The sequence below is a fragment of the Nothobranchius furzeri genome, chromosome 10 (assembly GCF_043380555.1).
Source record: "Nothobranchius furzeri strain GRZ-AD chromosome 10, NfurGRZ-RIMD1, whole genome shotgun sequence".
Taxonomy (NCBI): domain Eukaryota; kingdom Metazoa; phylum Chordata; class Actinopteri; order Cyprinodontiformes; family Nothobranchiidae; genus Nothobranchius; species Nothobranchius furzeri.
Window position 1 is genome coordinate 51,986,006 of NC_091750.1, and position 16,832 is coordinate 52,002,837.

At 40.5% G+C, this 16,832-nt stretch overlaps 2 protein-coding genes across 5 annotated transcripts in view; one reads left to right on the forward strand and one right to left on the reverse strand.

The window, feature by feature from the left end:
- The window catches only part of gabra3 (gamma-aminobutyric acid type A receptor subunit alpha3), a 203,493-nt gene that overhangs the window by 63,480 nt on the left and 123,181 nt on the right, over positions 1-16,832 (forward strand). For all 4 annotated transcript variants that reach the window (XM_070555743.1, XM_070555744.1, XM_070555741.1 and 1 more), the window contains exon 2: positions 11,212-11,318. In XM_070555743.1, coding sequence (XP_070411844.1) covers positions 11,233-11,318 — 86 coding nt within the window. In that variant the 5' untranslated portion in view covers positions 11,212-11,232. The remainder of the gene's footprint in view (positions 1-11,211; positions 11,319-16,832) is intronic.
- On the reverse strand, positions 13,789-15,930 carry LOC107386624 (zinc finger protein 271). The gene is made up of 3 exons (XM_015961150.3): positions 15,834-15,930; positions 15,614-15,664; positions 13,789-14,686 (listed from the first exon to the last, which is right to left on the reverse strand). Exons 2-3 carry the CDS (start codon positions 15,629-15,631, stop codon positions 13,928-13,930), a joined length of 777 nt encoding a protein of 258 aa, XP_015816636.3. The 5' UTR covers positions 15,632-15,664; positions 15,834-15,930; the 3' UTR covers positions 13,789-13,927.

Sequence of the window (16,832 nt, forward strand, 5' to 3'; positions counted from 1 at the left end):
AGTCACCAAGGAACTTCAGAAATTTAGTATCTGGTTTCTCTGGGGGGTAGATTTCAGGAGACTCCTGTGGTCTACCAGTAGTGTTTCCCCAACTGATCAGGTAAGTCCTGGCCACGCTGGGGGGTTGAGCCACGCCTAGTCATGCGGACGTTGGCTCTGAGTCTGGCTTCTTAGAAGCAGACTTTGGTTCAGGGGTCTCATCTGCAGATCTCAGCTGTTCCTTCTGTTTAGCTAGGAACTGCTGAAACATCTCCTGGAGGTCGGCTTTGGTCAAGTACTCACCTGCGGACTTGTGTTCGGGACCTACCTGTGGGCGGCGCTCCTTAAACCTTCCACTGTTCCGACCTGCCTGCCGTTGGTTTTGGTTGGGCCACTTCCTGTCTGATTGTCCAGACCTAGGCGGCCAATCAGCACCCCCCTTCCCCTGTTGAGGAGATTGGGACTGCTCTCGCGGTTTAACAGGTCTAGGTTTAGCAGATTTTGGCTTAGTGGGTGGAGCTTCTGTGCCTTCGAGCTCCAAACGCGGCTCGGCGTCGGGAGCTAGGTGCATGACGCGGTGACGTGCGTCAGGCTTTTGGGGCTTTCCGCCAGCTTCCCAAGCCTGTTGAGCGTATCTCCTAATCTCCTGAGTTGTCAGTTTTTTCATCCGACAATACATTGAGACTTCGGAGCGAACACACTCGTGCAGGTTGTGAATGAACAGGGATCTGAAGGCAGGGTCTTCCTCGAGCCCAGGGCCGTTTCGACCTTGGAAATAAGCACTTTTGAGTCGGCGATAATACTCTCTGGGGGGTTCGTTCCTCCCGTGTTTGAAGGAGAAGGCCCCCATTGTAGCTGACGCAGAGTCTGCATACGTGGCGTATTCATCTCTCAACGCTCGGCAGAGCGAGGAGTACCGATCACGAATGTCAGGTGGTAGAGTTTCCATGAAACCGTGCACCGTTCTAGATGTGGTTTTCCAAATTAGCTTGAGCTTTTCCCTTGAAGAGGGTGCTGGAAGATCAAGCAGACAACGTTCTATCTCCCTGAGATAATCGTCGACGTTGGATTCATTGGTGTTAGGATCAAAGCGTTCTATGTCTTTAGCTAGCGATTCAATTTGACGTACACGGAGCCCTGACTCACGGTACGGCGCGTCATCCTCTGACTCTGACCCACGGTCTGTCTCAGAAGGCGCTGGATATCGCTGGTGTGCTCTGGGCTCCCAATGTTGACTCCTGGGGCCCAAATCGGGGTTCGGCATGTTGTGGCGGGCTGCTGGCACGTCACGTGGGTGTCTTGGGAGGTCCTCCTCCCGGGGCACGTCTGCGTAGTGCAGCCTGCGTCTTTCAACAGGGGCTTCTGCGTAATACGCTCTGTCCGGGTACGGACTGGCGTATGATGCTTTGTCCTGCAGCTGGTTATCGGCATGCCGAATACCGGAGTAGCTAGGATGGGTGGATGGTGGAGGTGCAGGTTGGGCTTGTGCATAACCCCAGCCGGCACCTTGCACCCTTCGTGGACTGGGGGAGCGGTCTAAATAGAGGTGCCGCTCAGCTGGTCGACTTCTCACTGATTGAGAAGGCCGTGAAGATGAGGGTGGTGGTCCAACCTGGGGTTCGAGGGCGAATTGCCCTCGGCCCCTAGGTGGTCCTGAATGCCCTATAGTGTGTGTAGGGAACGGGGCCGAAGGTTGGGACAGATAAGCTTCATCTCTCCCCTGCGGCGTGCGTCCGTCCAGAGAGTCATGGTGTTTCCCCCCTTCCCACTGTCTGTTGTCATCAGCAGAGGGGGGCGGGGTCTCCTCCCCATCTTCCCCAGAATCGGTGCGGGTGTCGTCTTCCTCGATCAGCCTTCCATTTCGCTGTTTTTCAGCTAGCATACTCTGGAGGTTCATGATCTTCTGACCACGTTGGAGTCCTCTCTGATAGAGGATCAGGGCTAACTTAGCTAAGTGAACCTGGATTGGTTTTGTACCATCCGGGTTTTCTATTTGATCGATTACAGCTTCTAGCTCGACGCTACGCTGTTCTTCAGTGAAATCCCTAGAAGGGTAGTCGGGTTCTCGAGCAACCGCGACCAGTTGGGACAATATTTGTCCAGAAAGTAGGCCAGGTTCATAGTCGTGGGCCGCAGCGCCACCTGGTTGCTGGGAGTTGGTCAGGTCACTACTCTGTCCCTCCATTTTAACAACCGAACCAAAAATAGCCTAGTAGAGCTTCTGCAGATAGCTCAAGGCTGCACCTTTGGCAGCAACTGCTAGCTTTGTAGCAGAAAAACACTAAATTAACCTTTGTGCGCACAGGTTTTAGCGTTTTAAGATTGCACGGAATGCCGTGACTGACGCTTAAAATACTATTCCTTTCAGTATTTTAGCAAAAGCTGGTGCGTTGCCGTAGCAACGTCTTACAACACTTGCAGTGTTAAATATGCTAGTTATTCCTTCAGAATATTAGCAAACAAGGTGTTATCAGTCTTTGAGTGAAGGTTTCAGTTAGTTATAATAGCCACAGTGAGTTAAAGTCGCTAAATTAGCAGTTAATTTTAGCCTAAAAGGGTTAGTCAGAATTACTTACACGCTGCACCTTTAATGAGGAACTGAATTTTAACCTAAAAGGTTAGCCAGAATTAATTACACGTTGCACCTTTAAGGAAAAAACTGAATTTTAACCTAAAAGGTTAGCCAGAATTAATTACACGTTGCACCTTTAAGGAAAAGCTGAATTTTAACCTAAAAGGTTAGCCAGAATTAATTACACGTTGCACCTTTAAGGAAAACTGAATTTTTAACCTAAAAGGTCAACCAGAATTAATTTCACGTTGCACCTTTAAGGAAAACTGAATTTTTAACCTAAAAGGTCAACCAGAATTAATTTACACGTTGCACCTTTAAAGAAGCACTGAGTTACTGGTGAGAGTTCGATGCAGCTTCCTGCTCAGCGAAATCAGCACCACTCTGTTGCTGGTTCAAGGCTGAACAACGGATTATTTTTAATTCAAGCTCTTTGGATTTATTTGTTTGTTTGTGCCGGATAGAAATCTCTGTGTATCCAAGCCTCACACGGGGCACCAATAAAATGTTGTGGTTATTAGGAGCGAACAATTAGTAAGCTTCAACTTACTTTTGGATTCTTCAATAAATTCTGTAAATATGGGAATATTTACTGATTTATTAATTAATTAAGATATTCTTAGATATACGGGGCACCATTCCCCTTTTTCCGGGGAAAAATTGAATCCAAAACTCTTATCAGTCTTTCTTGAAGTTCGTAGAATCCTTGGAGCAGAGACTTCTCTTCGACACAACAAAGCTACTGGAGACGAAAATCTGAATTTTATAACGTTTAATTAACAATTTGTCAAATGAATAAACAGTGGCATAAATGAATAATAACCATGTGATATAATAAAAGGATGTATATTCAAAATAATGTTCAAGGTGTTTTGTGTGTATGTAGGATGTATGAATGGGGTCCTTTGTTCTCACAAAGGAGTAGTGTGTGTGCGTGTGTATGGATTCAAAATGGAGTCTTGAATACAAGATGGCTGACTCCTTTGTCTGGCTAAAGTGTGGGTGGCAACTTGCACTTTAACTTCCAAAGCACTTAGAATCAGTAGTAACTTAACCTTAAATCACTCAAAACATTTCAAAGGATCATGCAACAACACAAAAGATTAATCACGAGTTAATATCCTTAGTTTATCAGCCTGGCCATGGCCGAACATTTAAAGATACCAAACAATGATTAATAAGCAGTTTATTCTTTCAAAATGACCCGAAGGACGAATTTGGAACGAAAGAGGAAAACACGAAGCTACTTTTTTAAGCAATAGCGCGGTTTTATTGCTTATTCTGGACTATAGAGGAAACGGGAGAAGAAAAGAATGAGAGAAAAATGAGTTTTCTGATCACCAAAACAGTGAAGCGTCCCTCACTGTTTTGATTTGACGGTTCTCCGTGTTTCTCCGCAGTTTGGCGTCGTCCGTCGGTTTGATGCTTTCTCCGTTGTTTGGCTCCACGAGTGTTTCTCCACGGCTGGACACAAAGAAAACGAAGTTCCTTTTGGGCTGAGTTTGACAACTTACAGCGTTTCTGAGAGCTGGATGGAGTTGTTGTTTCCCTCCGCGGGTTCTGTGTCCTCAAACATCAGCTGGAGGGGAGCAGAAACGAGCAGATCAGCGGTCCCGTGGGCTCAACTTGGCTCTTAGAGCTTCCGCGTGCTCAAAGAAGTCGGAGCGTTCGACAAGCGTGTCCTCACCGCCAGGTATCCTGGGCAAAAGAACGAGGTTTCTTTGTCTCATTCATGATTTATAGTCTTTGAAGTCGCGGGAAAGCTCCAAGCTCCCGCCTCCCGCAGATCGTGTTTCTGGTATTAGGCGGTGACGTCATCACAATGCTTCCGTGTGCAAAGCATCATGGGAAATGAAGTTTCTTGGCGCTGATGTGATTATTTGCTTTTCAGAGCAATTTAAGCACAGTCATTTTGGAGAAAATCACTGCATAGTAATTTCCTCATGAGGTCAGACCCTCAACAGCGATATGGCCTAAAAATATTATCACGATATATTGAGGATTTCACCTCGATAACGATAAATGGACGATAACTACAGGTATGCGCAGAAATAAAAGTTGTCCACTAGATGGGGCTGTCACATGTATCATGTTGAGTCACATTTTTACGTGACTCTCTTAAAGGGACATGAATGTTGCCAACTTACACACACCTTTTCATTTTTTATTATCAAATTTGTTGACTTGGGGAAAATTGTCACGATAAGTCAGAAATTTCGATAACGATTAATTTTCGACTCATTGCCCAGCCCTAGAATCTGATAATCGTGCATAACCAATAAGTAAACAAGAAGTTAAAAGCTGAATATGGAACATGAACATCAAAGCGACATCTACTGTGTGGAGGTTGTAGTTGCAACAATAGAACAAGGGTTCCAGCCATCAGGACACCAGGTTTTCTGTCGATATGTGAATTTTTTTTATTTGGGTCCATCTCTTGTAGGCTTCACTTAAACTCACTTTGGTTTTAGATCTTGTATGGTTGCTCCTCATGAGAAGGATAACGACATCTTCTGGGCTCAAAAGTAGCTGCTTCACTTGTCGAGTTTGCCAGCCTCGCTGTGCTGAGTGGACTGTTTGGCAACCCGCAACAGCTGCCTCTATTATATTGGCTGGCAGATGTAAACATAAACCCTAAAAATATTTGATTATTTTAAATTAAATTATAGCTTTTTAAAGGAATTACTGTACCTTCATTCTGCACCCCTCTAAAGGCCCTGTGGAGGTGTTATTTTTTTTATTAACGAAAACTATAATATTATATTATATAGTATAATATAAATATATTTTTATTAAACAAATATATCCAATTCTCATATTACCATAGAGGAATTCTTTAATCTATTAAACTGTAGCTAATATGTTAAGCAAATTAGCGGCTGATAATTTAGGGCGGTCCGTAAAGTTGCCTACAAGCTAGCAAACATTAAACCACAGCAGCATTCTGCTGGTCACAGCGGTTCTTGCGGCTTGTTTTCTTCTTTCACTCAGCCAAGAATTATTTCTTAGTTTACTTTTAATAAATATACATCTGTAGGGTTTTTAGACATCAGAAGAGAATCCTTACCTTTTGCTCCAAAGAAAATTCTCCCCATGTTTTGGATTGGGGTCCTTCACCGGCAGCCACAGCACCGGGCTGCCCGTGGAGGTGCCTGTCATTTTTTGTCAGCTCTACTAAAGTGGCTCATTGTCTGATGGCGATGGTGAAAAAATAATCAAAATTAGCCCGATGTATCAGTTGGCCGATTAATCGGTCGACTCCTAGTTAATATATTTTCTTCATTTTCTGAAAGTCCTTCCAAATTCCTTAACCTTGGCCCTGTACACACATAGCAGGGAATATTACAAAACTAAGATTTTTTTCCCCACATCATTCACATGAAATTTAAAATATATGGCACAAAAAAAATGTATCAGAAAATTCGGACCAAGGTGGAGATTTGCGATTTGTCAGTGTCAGTATTTGCTATGGATGTGAATAAACTGGGTTTTAGGTTTCACATCACTGTCCTCAAAAAAATTCTCTGATGTCACATGTGCAACCTGTGTTTATACCAATACTCGCTTGTTTTTACAAGCTCAATTACCACTCTATGTAGGAGACCACAAGAAAAAGGAAACTTAGGACCCATAGTGGCTAGTTTTAGGCCCCGCCCCCTCCATTTAAACAAGTGGGACAAGCTCAGAGTTACCGTAAGTACATAAAGTAATTTGTACCTTGCTTGAATGTAAATTCTTCTAATACATTTAGCTGTAGTTAGTAATTTTTTGTTTGTTTGTTTACAAAAACAGAATTTTGTTTTGGCGTTTTTCAAAATGAAAACAGAGGTGAAGAGTTGCCGATTTTTGTTCACACTATTTAACCAGTCCACAACAAAAGGGGCCAGTCCTTCTCAAAGAGGTTGTGCTTATTGCAGGATTAACTTTATTTATTTATTCATTTATTGTATTTTCATGTAGAACATTGCATAAAATTATCTACGGAGCTGGCATCAATCAGAAAAGTAACATATCTGAACTCCTGAGCATCCTTTAATGAAAACCAACAGATTCTGAATCTTGGTGCTTTTTTCAATTTTTTATTTGTTTAACCTCAGCAACATCACCAATATATTATAAGAATAGCCACATTAATAATGCAAAGAATCCTGCATTGTAGCATTGGATCAGTTCATTTGTTTACTCCTCCTGTGATGATCGGTGTTCTACTGTAACACAGAGGTCACTGGCTCCCCTGCGGAAAGTCTCTGATCTTCTTTCTGTGCAGAAGGAAAAAGGAGAAAACCTCAAATGCACAATGAAAGCCTTTTAAGTGTGACACAGCTGCTGCTCACGAGCATGTTTGTGTGTCACTGCAGCTACATCAGAAGCTTGGCTTTGTTCCTGTCGTGGTTTTTTTAGGCTTCATTGAAAATCAGGTGCAGACATTTCTGAGCTCATTTATGTTTAATGAGGGGTCATTACATTTTTTTTTTCAATAAATTGATGGACCGCAGCTTCCCTGTAATTATTAATGCTAATTCATGTGAGAGAAAGGCAGTCGTGTAAAACGTTAGGAGCGTGAGCTAGCTGTTCTACACATGTTCATTGCTCTCATGATGATGTGAGATGTGGCTGCAGCTGGGTGGATGCAGGACACAAACTATTCAGACATGCAAAAAGGTTAGATTATTAATAATAATCAAACTGGATTTTTACTTAATTCATTTGACTCCATCTGCTTTCTTCAGTTTATCCAAGGTTGGGTCTAGGAAGGAGATATCCCTTTCCTCTGTGACACTCCCCGGCTCCTCCAAGGCATTTTCAGGCCAGACAGGAATAATAATCCCAGCCAAAGGTTCTGGGATTATTAGGGTCTTGTCCCATGGGGACATAACAATAGGCTTCCTAACCGCCTCAGCTAACTCCTTTCGATGGAGAGCTCCATCATCAAGACAAACTGGAGCTACATTCTCATTACTGCAGGAAAACTGAGATGCTGGGATACTTGGAACTCCTCTGCTTCAGGCAAAGATCTTATCCCAAAGGCAGCATTGCACTTAATCCAGTCAGGAACCATAAACTCATACTTGAATGCGCTGACACCAAAGGTCATCGCTTGAAGACGCCACCAGAACCACAACGTCCCTGAGGCGTTTTGTGGGGATGCATGCTGTTGTGAGCACAAGCAGAAACAGAATTTCCTATGGAAAGTATCTGATTTCAGCATCTATGTTACACAACTAAACATAGAAAAACTCTTAAATATTCAATCTTTTTTAATTGACATCATATGCTTTCAAAAGGAATTTACCAATGAGTGATTAAGGGGTATGAATTGAGTCTGTGTTGACAGGTTTAGTAATTAGATTAATTAAACTAATTAGATCTTGGATGCAGAGGCAGTAAACAGCATCGTGAATTATTGGTTAATCAGCAGAAAGTTGGACTGTTCGTCTTTGGTGTGTTCTTGCTGTGGTGAAATTCTAATTCCATCTTTTAGTTCTTTTTAAAACACAGGTTTTATTTACCGGAGTCCGCAGCCGCAAACAAAACGTTGCAGGTAAATAAAACCTTTCTGTGTTTTAAAAATAACTAAAAGATGAAGTTAGATTGTTGTTATTCTTTTGATGAAGGGGATCTTGGATGTAGACTAAAATCTGAATGAGTTTATTTCCCCCGGTCTCATCTCATTTTGAATCTAAGTCAACTTGAGCTCCTCACAACACCCGCTGAGCACGTAGAACAATAACTTGGGGAGGAAACAGCTGGAACTCTTGCAATGTTGCTTGTTGGAAGCATCTATGCAGCTGAGGAGTCTCAGGGGTCAGGGTTCAGTCAGTGATGAGGGATGGAAACCCTAACAGAAAAAGCATCGTGTGAGTTGGTCTCAAGACGGTTGCCATGGACGCAATCATAATATTTATAAACACAAATTTTTGTGTGTTTTTTGAATAAGTAGAATAAAACCACCTGTCGGATTTTTTTTTTACTGACAAATGAAAGTGTTTCCTACACAAAATAACAGTAAAGCTTTTATTTTACATATTTGCTGTGTTACTTCAAAGTGTAATCTTTCTACTAAGTTCAGTTTTTCCATTGCTGATGTTAATTTCACAATTTCTTGGGGTGACCTTTTTCCACGGTAAAGTATTTGAGTTATCGTCTATCATATTTAGTTCTATTGTTAATCATGCCAGCCATAACTGATTGCTCTGAATATTTTTATTAACACATGTACATAGAGAGACTTCATCTAAGTGGAATAAATCATAGAAATTAATAAAAAAAAAAATTTCATTAGCCTTGCAAGCCATCTAATATATGTAAATATATAGTCTGGCCATGACCCATAGACAGAGCTTAGTCGTAGGGCGAAATCTACATTTGTCTTTCAAACTGTTCCCGCATGCAATTGGACAGCACTAGGACCAATCAGAGCAACGAATAATCAGTCAGTGGGACAGTCAACCATAAACTATTGAAGAAGTAGAAGAAGAAGTACTTCTGTCTGCTCATGTCTCAAAGAAAAGCTCAGGTCTTAATTTGATACTGTCTCAAATGAGCACTGTTCCTGCGCAATCTTAGTCGTTTTGTTCCACCTCAGCTCAGCAGTCATTGTAAAAGAATAAACAGCCCTGCTGTAATGGTGCAAAACCCACCCAACATCTCTTTATAAACAAAGAGGGCTGTGATTGGCCCAGCCCACACTTAGCTGAGCCAATGGTAGACCTGCTGAGGCTACAATGGGGCGTAGACCGACCTGCAGTTGTTGGTTTTACAGGAGTACTAGCATCAGTGAGGATTGACTGGTATCAGAGGTGTATTTTACAAAAAATGTATCATCATATACAAAAGCTCTGAAACTCAAAAGACTAAATAGATTTTTTAAAACTACCGTATTGACCGGAATATAGGATGACCTCGATTATAGATGACCCCTCTTTCCAAGACTAATCTTCAGGGAAAAACAAAAACAGTGCTTTTAAACAAACTTTTTTTATTGAAAATTCGATAACAAATACTGAACAAAAATACTATTTTAATGCAAACTATCAGAACTTTGCTGACATGTGAAATCAAAAGTCAAATGAAGCTTTTATTTACAGACGTCCCCTGCCACGCTGTACTGACTCTCATTCTCACTCATGCTGCGGCATTCCCGGTGTACCATCAGATCGCTACACCTGCCAGCTCCTCCCAGAACGTCATCCTCACTGCCATCCAATGCATCCATGCATGCAATGTTTGACGCCTCTGCTGAATTTACCACCGTCATCTTAAAATTCACATAACTCTGCCTTACTGTGTTAACTTGCCCCACTTTTGGTCCACTCTGCTCCGGACCTAGCCTGGCAAGCCAGACTAAATAAATTTATTATTTAGTCTGGCCACGCTCCATTGACGGCTCTTGGTTGTGGGGCGGGTTCTACCGTTGTCTTTCAAATGAGCTCCGCATTCCACTGGACAATGAATGTGACATACTCTTGTTTCACTCTGTTGCATCATCCCACCCACCAGGCATATAGAGTGCCCTGATTGGCCCACAAAGCGGATAAAGCTCTGTGATTTGTTCACTAAGCAGATGGAGCACTATGATTGGCCCACCATTATGGACCAATCACAGCTCTTTATGTGTTTGAAACCCCTCTAGAGAGCTGTGATTGGCTAGCAAGAGTCCTGGTAGGAGCTGCTGAGGTTCCAATGGAGCATGCCTAGACCAAACTTTGCAAAGCAAGAATTTGGTCTAGTTCACTAGGCTACTCCGGACCTATCGTCACCATTTTTTTCTCCTGTTGAGAACACACAGCATGGCGCCCTCTACTGTTATGGGCATGTAATGACCCTAGAAAATATCAGCATGTGTAAATGCTTAGACCCCGATTATAAGACGATCCCACATTTTAAAATTATTTTCAATGAAAACAACCTCGTCTTATATTCGGGTCAATTCGGTACATTTCAAGATTTTCACCAAAAAATTTTTTTTATTTTCTCATTTTTGCAAAGATGAACATTTTGGGAAAAATTACAAAAGACAAAAGATGCCCCAAACTGTTTTATAAAAAAGTAAGAAATGCCCTTAAAGTCTACTTTTAGTTCAGTTTACACACAACAAAACATACAAGTTAAATGAACATGTTAAAATTACCCGAAAAATAAGGAAAGACGAGTCGCGTTCAATAAGCACCAGTAAATTAGACTATTTTCTCAGTCTCACAGTCATTCCAAAAACCCAAATTGCAGTTTAATTTGTGCTGCAGAAGTCAGAATGATGGCATTGTTATTATCAGGAAGCAGCTTAGTTTCCTGGACGAAGGGTGATTATTGCTGATAACGAATGTTAACTGATCCAAAAGCCAAAAGAGGTCATGGTGACTCACGGCGGATTGAAAGATGTGGAGAGCATTGAGTCAGAATGTTTGGGAACTTTGAGTAGACGTGTCCATCTGTGAAGAATGTTATAATTACCTTCTGACTGCCACCAGGAAGAGGAACAAAGAACATTTCAATGTTTTGCACAGGGTTTTGTTACGAGACTTGCTTCCTGCTGTCTGCTGTTAGTCCCCTTATTAGGGTTAGGGCTAACCCTAATTTACTCTATTTGGTAAGAAATTGAAATGGCCGTTTTTAGCTTTGCTCAGACTCAATTCACCTGTCTCTTTTCTGTTTCTATGCAGGAGCCTCCAGTCTGAACCAACATGGCAGCTGTAATCCGGAAAGCTAAATCACAGGACCTGAGCTTGTGGGTCTTTCTCCTTCTCCTCAACCTTCTCCCTGAATCCAGGTACAACAAACTCTGCAGCACCTCCAAGGATGTGATTACTGTCATCCATTCTCTCCCCCGTGGCTCAGTCTCGCCGGTTGAAAGACAATTATTAATCAGACTTACCTCTGCAGCAGGAATGATGATCTAACAAACACCATCAGGAGCTCACATTTTCTCCTGTCGCTCTACGTTTGTCAAGTTAAACAACATATAATGATGCTGAACTGTAGAGGAGATAAAAAAGAAAGAGATGAAGAGATTTATTGATCATCTTTTTTATTCTCTGTACTGCAGCGTTTTCCAGACAAAGCTGTGACTTATTTGGTGGGAGATGACGCCAACTTGTTTTCAATCGGGCCAATAAAATAATAATAAATATAGAATAAAGAATAAAGAATGCAAATATGAAGTTGAGCTGGCCCTCCCTTCCACACAAAGCCACCTCTGTACCAAATTTCACTGACTGGTGAATTAATTTGCATTGTGCAGAGCGGCACAGGTACAATTGCCAGCTTGCAGCATTTTCACTCCTGCATCTTGTGCACATTTTTCAGTCTATATGTCGGAGTCAGCGGGGTGTGGTTAAAAAAACTGCATCTCCAGGAATCATTTTCATAATGCTCCTTGTAATTTTAAATGAAGAGATTGCACAGGTTGCCATGCCAGCTTTGTTGATAAGGTAAGATGCTGTGGCGGACGCAGCAGCGCTCAAGTCACTTCCAAATTTGCACAGTAGCAAAAAAATAAATAAACTAAATGTGGAAGAATGAAAGCAGGGACAGGGAATCGGAAGGCTGTGACGACAGGGATTAGCCCAGTTTGCTTTGTCATTTTGCCACTTGGCCCCTCTCACTTATTAGGAGCTCACATTTATTACATTTGCATATATTAAATAAAATAGGAAGCTAAGAGTTGTTGCAGGCCAAAACTGGCAGGAGAACAATACGTATCCCTGTTAGATTAAAACCCTACAAAGTAGATGACTGACAAATCCTCGAAAAATCATTATCATGTTGCTTCTATTGTCCAAAGGAAGGTGCAGAATCCCATTCTGTTGCTGTGTTTAATTATTCATCTCTGCATCCAGTGATTCTTTCATCCTATGATGGTTTTGTCCTCCATGTTTCTAATTCAACACAATTCCCTTGGTGCATTTTAAATCTGGATGCATTAAAGGGATTTTTTTGGCCATTCCTGAAGTGCATCTCTGTGGAAAAGATTTAAATAATAGCTGGAAAATCAGCTGTTGATTGAATTGGCCAACAGTCATTATGATTGACTTTATCTGCAGAAAGACAATCTGACATGGACATTTTTTATTTCTTTGACTCCTGAATGCAGTGTTGTCAAATAGCAATATAAAGATAGATAATCTTTATTGACAGACTCTTAGGTCCAGATAAAATACATATAAAACAACAATACAAAAATACAATATTTTTTTCTCATCCATGAACACACCATTGCTAAGTGCTAATTCATGCTAACACTAACCCATGCCAATAACCAGGAGTGTAATAAGGATTGAAGACGTTCCAGGGCTTAGCTATAAAGAGCAAGTCACCAGAGTATTACTCCACTCCCACTTCCTGTTTGAAAAATGCAACAAATGCTGTTGCCTAGCAGACCGAGAGGGCGGAGCCGCTAACAAACAAACACACACACACACACAGGCTTACAATGACATTGTGACATCATATCGTACCAGCCAACGTTCTAGGGTACCTCTTAGCCAATAGCGATGGCAGATTTAAACAGCAGTGCAGAGTTTTTACCTGACAACAGCACAACACTGACAGTTTTTGGCAGAACATTTAAATTTTTACTAAAATGCACTAAAGTGCTAAACTATTGACTACACGTGGCTGAACACGTATTTATAAGGTTTATCAGAAGAAAAAAAGTTAATTTGGGGGTGACTTGCTCTTTAAGGAATGATGGATTTTTTTACCAGGTGCAAAAAATATGTGCTTTTTTTAATGCTAACACATCTCAACTTTTCTATTCTGACCACCGTACAGCAAACAAAAACCAGATCACATTTGTGAATTAATCTGATAACATAATAAAGATTTAGTTAACTTGTTGCCTTGACATTGTTGGCAACAATAAACTGCTGCTTTTAGAAGTCTGATTGTGCAAAAACTCTGTGAATCTAGAATATTTTTTATAAACCAAATAATAAACTATTAAGCTCATCTGACTTATCTGAAAAACACTTAAAACTTGCATGACTTGATCTAAAATTCTTAAAAAGTAAAATGCTAATGTTTATTCTTTTTCTATGGACTGAACAAACACAGCTGAGTAACATTACTGTGGGCTCTCTTTCAAAACGTAAACATAGTGGATGCAGAAGTGTTTATTTTTTCATATGAAACAAGGAATAAAAACCTTTAAAAGGCAGCAATTTTACAATGTTTGGTTAAGCAAAGATAATCATTGTTATGTGTGTATTTGCATTTAAAAGAAAATGTCACACACTGAGTTGAATGCAGAATATTATTATTGAAACAATGGTTTTGGGCTTGAACCTTTGACCCAGTAAAATTACTTTTATTTATGGCGACATCAATGTAAATATGCTGATAATGACACGCAATCTCTCTTTCTACTGGTCACACATGTTACTGATGCCCTCTTGTGTGGATTCGCTGGTGTCCTTTCAGATGTCCTGACTGAGAAAAGCTTTTCTCACACTGGTCACAAGGAAATGGCTTTTCTCCAGTGTGGATCTGCTGATGGCGTTTCAAATTACCTGAATGAGAAAAGGTTTTCCCACACTGGTCACAAGGAAATGGCTTTTCCCCATTGTGGATCCGCTGATGGCGTTTCAAATTACTTGAACAAGAAAAGGTTTTCCCACACTGGTCACAAGGAAATGGCTTTTCCCCATTGTGGATCCGCTGATGGCGTTTCAAATGACTTGAATGAGAAAAGGTTTTCCCACACTGGTCACAAGGAAATGGCTTTTCCCCAGTGTGGATCCGCAGATGACATTTCAAATTACTTGAATGAGAAAAGGTTTTCCCACACTGGTCACAAGGAAATGGCTTTTCCCCTGTGTGGATCCGCTGATGAAGTTTCAAATTACTTGAACGAGAAAAGGTTTTCCCACACTGGTCACAAGGAAATGGCTTTTCCCCAGTGTGGATCCGCAGATGACATTTCAAATGACTTGAATAAGAAAAGGTTTTCCCACACTGGTCACAAGGAAATGGCTTTTCCCCAGTGTGGATCTGCTGGTGGCATTTTAACTTGAATGGTAAATCAAAGGTCTTTTCACAGTGCTCACAGCTATGCAGCTTCTTTGCCTTGTTAGGGTGATCCAATGGTCTGAGACTCAAGTCTTCCTCGACCTTTTCCTTTTCCTGACAGGTCTGGTTCTTTTAAATAGAGAAAATAAAAACTGTTAATCCAGTTACCTTCAGAAATGTTACCCCACAAACATATGTTACATTTGGAAAAATATAAGCAGATAATCTCAGTTCTAACATAAAAAAATAAAAAAAACACATTTATAAGTAGAACATTATTTAAAAGTTTGGAATATTGTCTACGTTTTTTTTACAAATGCTTCAGAATGGGGATGTCTTGTATTATCAGTCTACCATTAAAATCGGCTGCTATCTGTATTAATTTGTAAATCAGAAAATAACAGTATCAGTTTTCAGTCTTTTAATGCCACAACTGTTACATATCATACACATATTATACATCAAACTCTTCAGCTGCATTCCCTCTTTCTCAAAATGTCAAAATATGACAGATCTGAGGTAAAGTGTTTGAGATATTTTAGTTTTTTAGCTCTAACTGTGAAGTAGAAATTTCTTCTGTAGTGACAAACGACTAAAACAAAAGCAAGAATCTTCACCCAAGGCTTGCTTTTCTTATCTGACGATCTTTTCAAATTCAAATTACAAAAAAGAAATTATACATACATAATACATTACAAACTAATGCACACATCTAAACATCACACTTGGGGAGACTGAGATTCAGCACTTTTCTTATTACTAGCTTAAAGAAGTTGTCATTTTATACAGAAAATGTTTAAAATGTAAGCATGCATGATGGGAGATAATGACCTAAATGTTTTTAGTTTTTTATTTTTCATTTATATCGTTATCGGATTAAAGAGTCAACAATATTGGTAAACTGGATGTTATTGAGCAAGCCTACTAGAGGTTTCTTAGCAACAATATTCTTTGTTATTGCATTTGTCTAATGTGCCTATCCAACGCAACTTACTTGACTTAATTGTCAAAACTTTTGACCAAAATCTCATATATCAACAATCAAAATCAACCAACCTCTTCCAGTGACGACATGACTCTCCACTCCACTCTATCCAGGAATCACCTCTGGAATATTCAAAAGAACACAACATATCAGAAGAAATGCTACAGAAATAACAACTAAAATCTGTAGCCATGTTTAACTAATTCGGGTAAAATTTCCAAAAGTCACTTCAGATGGTCAGATGAGTATACAGTCTTGCCATAAAGTTTTAAAAAGCATTATTTTTCTTACTGTTTCTGTGAAGGTGTTGAAATACTCTCTGCCTGTTGAAAGTGTCCTCTCAGAAGTGACAGTTTTTTTAATGCAGAGTTGTTTTCATGGTAGCCAATGGTTGCATTAATTGAAAGATTCCAGAATCTATTTAAAAATTAAACTAATGAATGTTGCTTTCAGTGCTTTTTAATTTTGTCTTTGTTTAAAGGAGACATAACATGAAAAACCCACTTTTTTATCCATTAACACAGTGTGTTTCACATTTTAAGTGTCTAAGTGAGCAAAAAGGCTTATATTATTCACTGGAGTTGCTATTTAGATATTTAATAATTAAGTTTTGGGCATATTTGTCCACCCGTTCAGTTTTTACATTATCCATTACGTCAGTAATTAATTTAGTCAGGATAACTACCAAATATGGTAATGGCCCTCGGCTAAACACAGAGCCAATCCGCCATTTTTTCTTCTCGCTAAGATTTTTTGTAGTCCTATTGGAAAAATGCAGAATGTCTGGTTATTTTAGCCACACACAGCTCAAAACTGTTCCTCGTTTTAAGGAAGGGTGGTGTGGCAGTATTTAAACCCAGGAGCTGATGACACTACTGCTAAAAAAAACACAGAAGAAAAAGTAGTGTGTTTGTGTTTGTGTGTGTGTGTGTGTGTGTGCGCGCGCGCGCGCGCGCGTGGTTCGTTCGTTCCTGTCTCCAGGCTAGTAAGTACTGAGGGCTTCATCTATCTAAAAGGAGTCATTTGCATCTGAATGTGGCAGCACCGGGACACAGCAGCAGAGCGGTAAGCTTCATATCACTCTAAAATGTCGACAAACTTTACTTTAGATTTACGGGCATTAGCAGCACTAAAGCGTTAGCATCCGGCTTGCTATCGCTAGCACAGTATGCTAGTAAAGTTAGCACCCAGATCAATGTGGATTTGGCTGATTTTCGTGGAATAAAACGTGATTTCTGATCAACGCCTTCTTTTACACCAGATGATAACCTCCCACTGATTGTAGCAGCA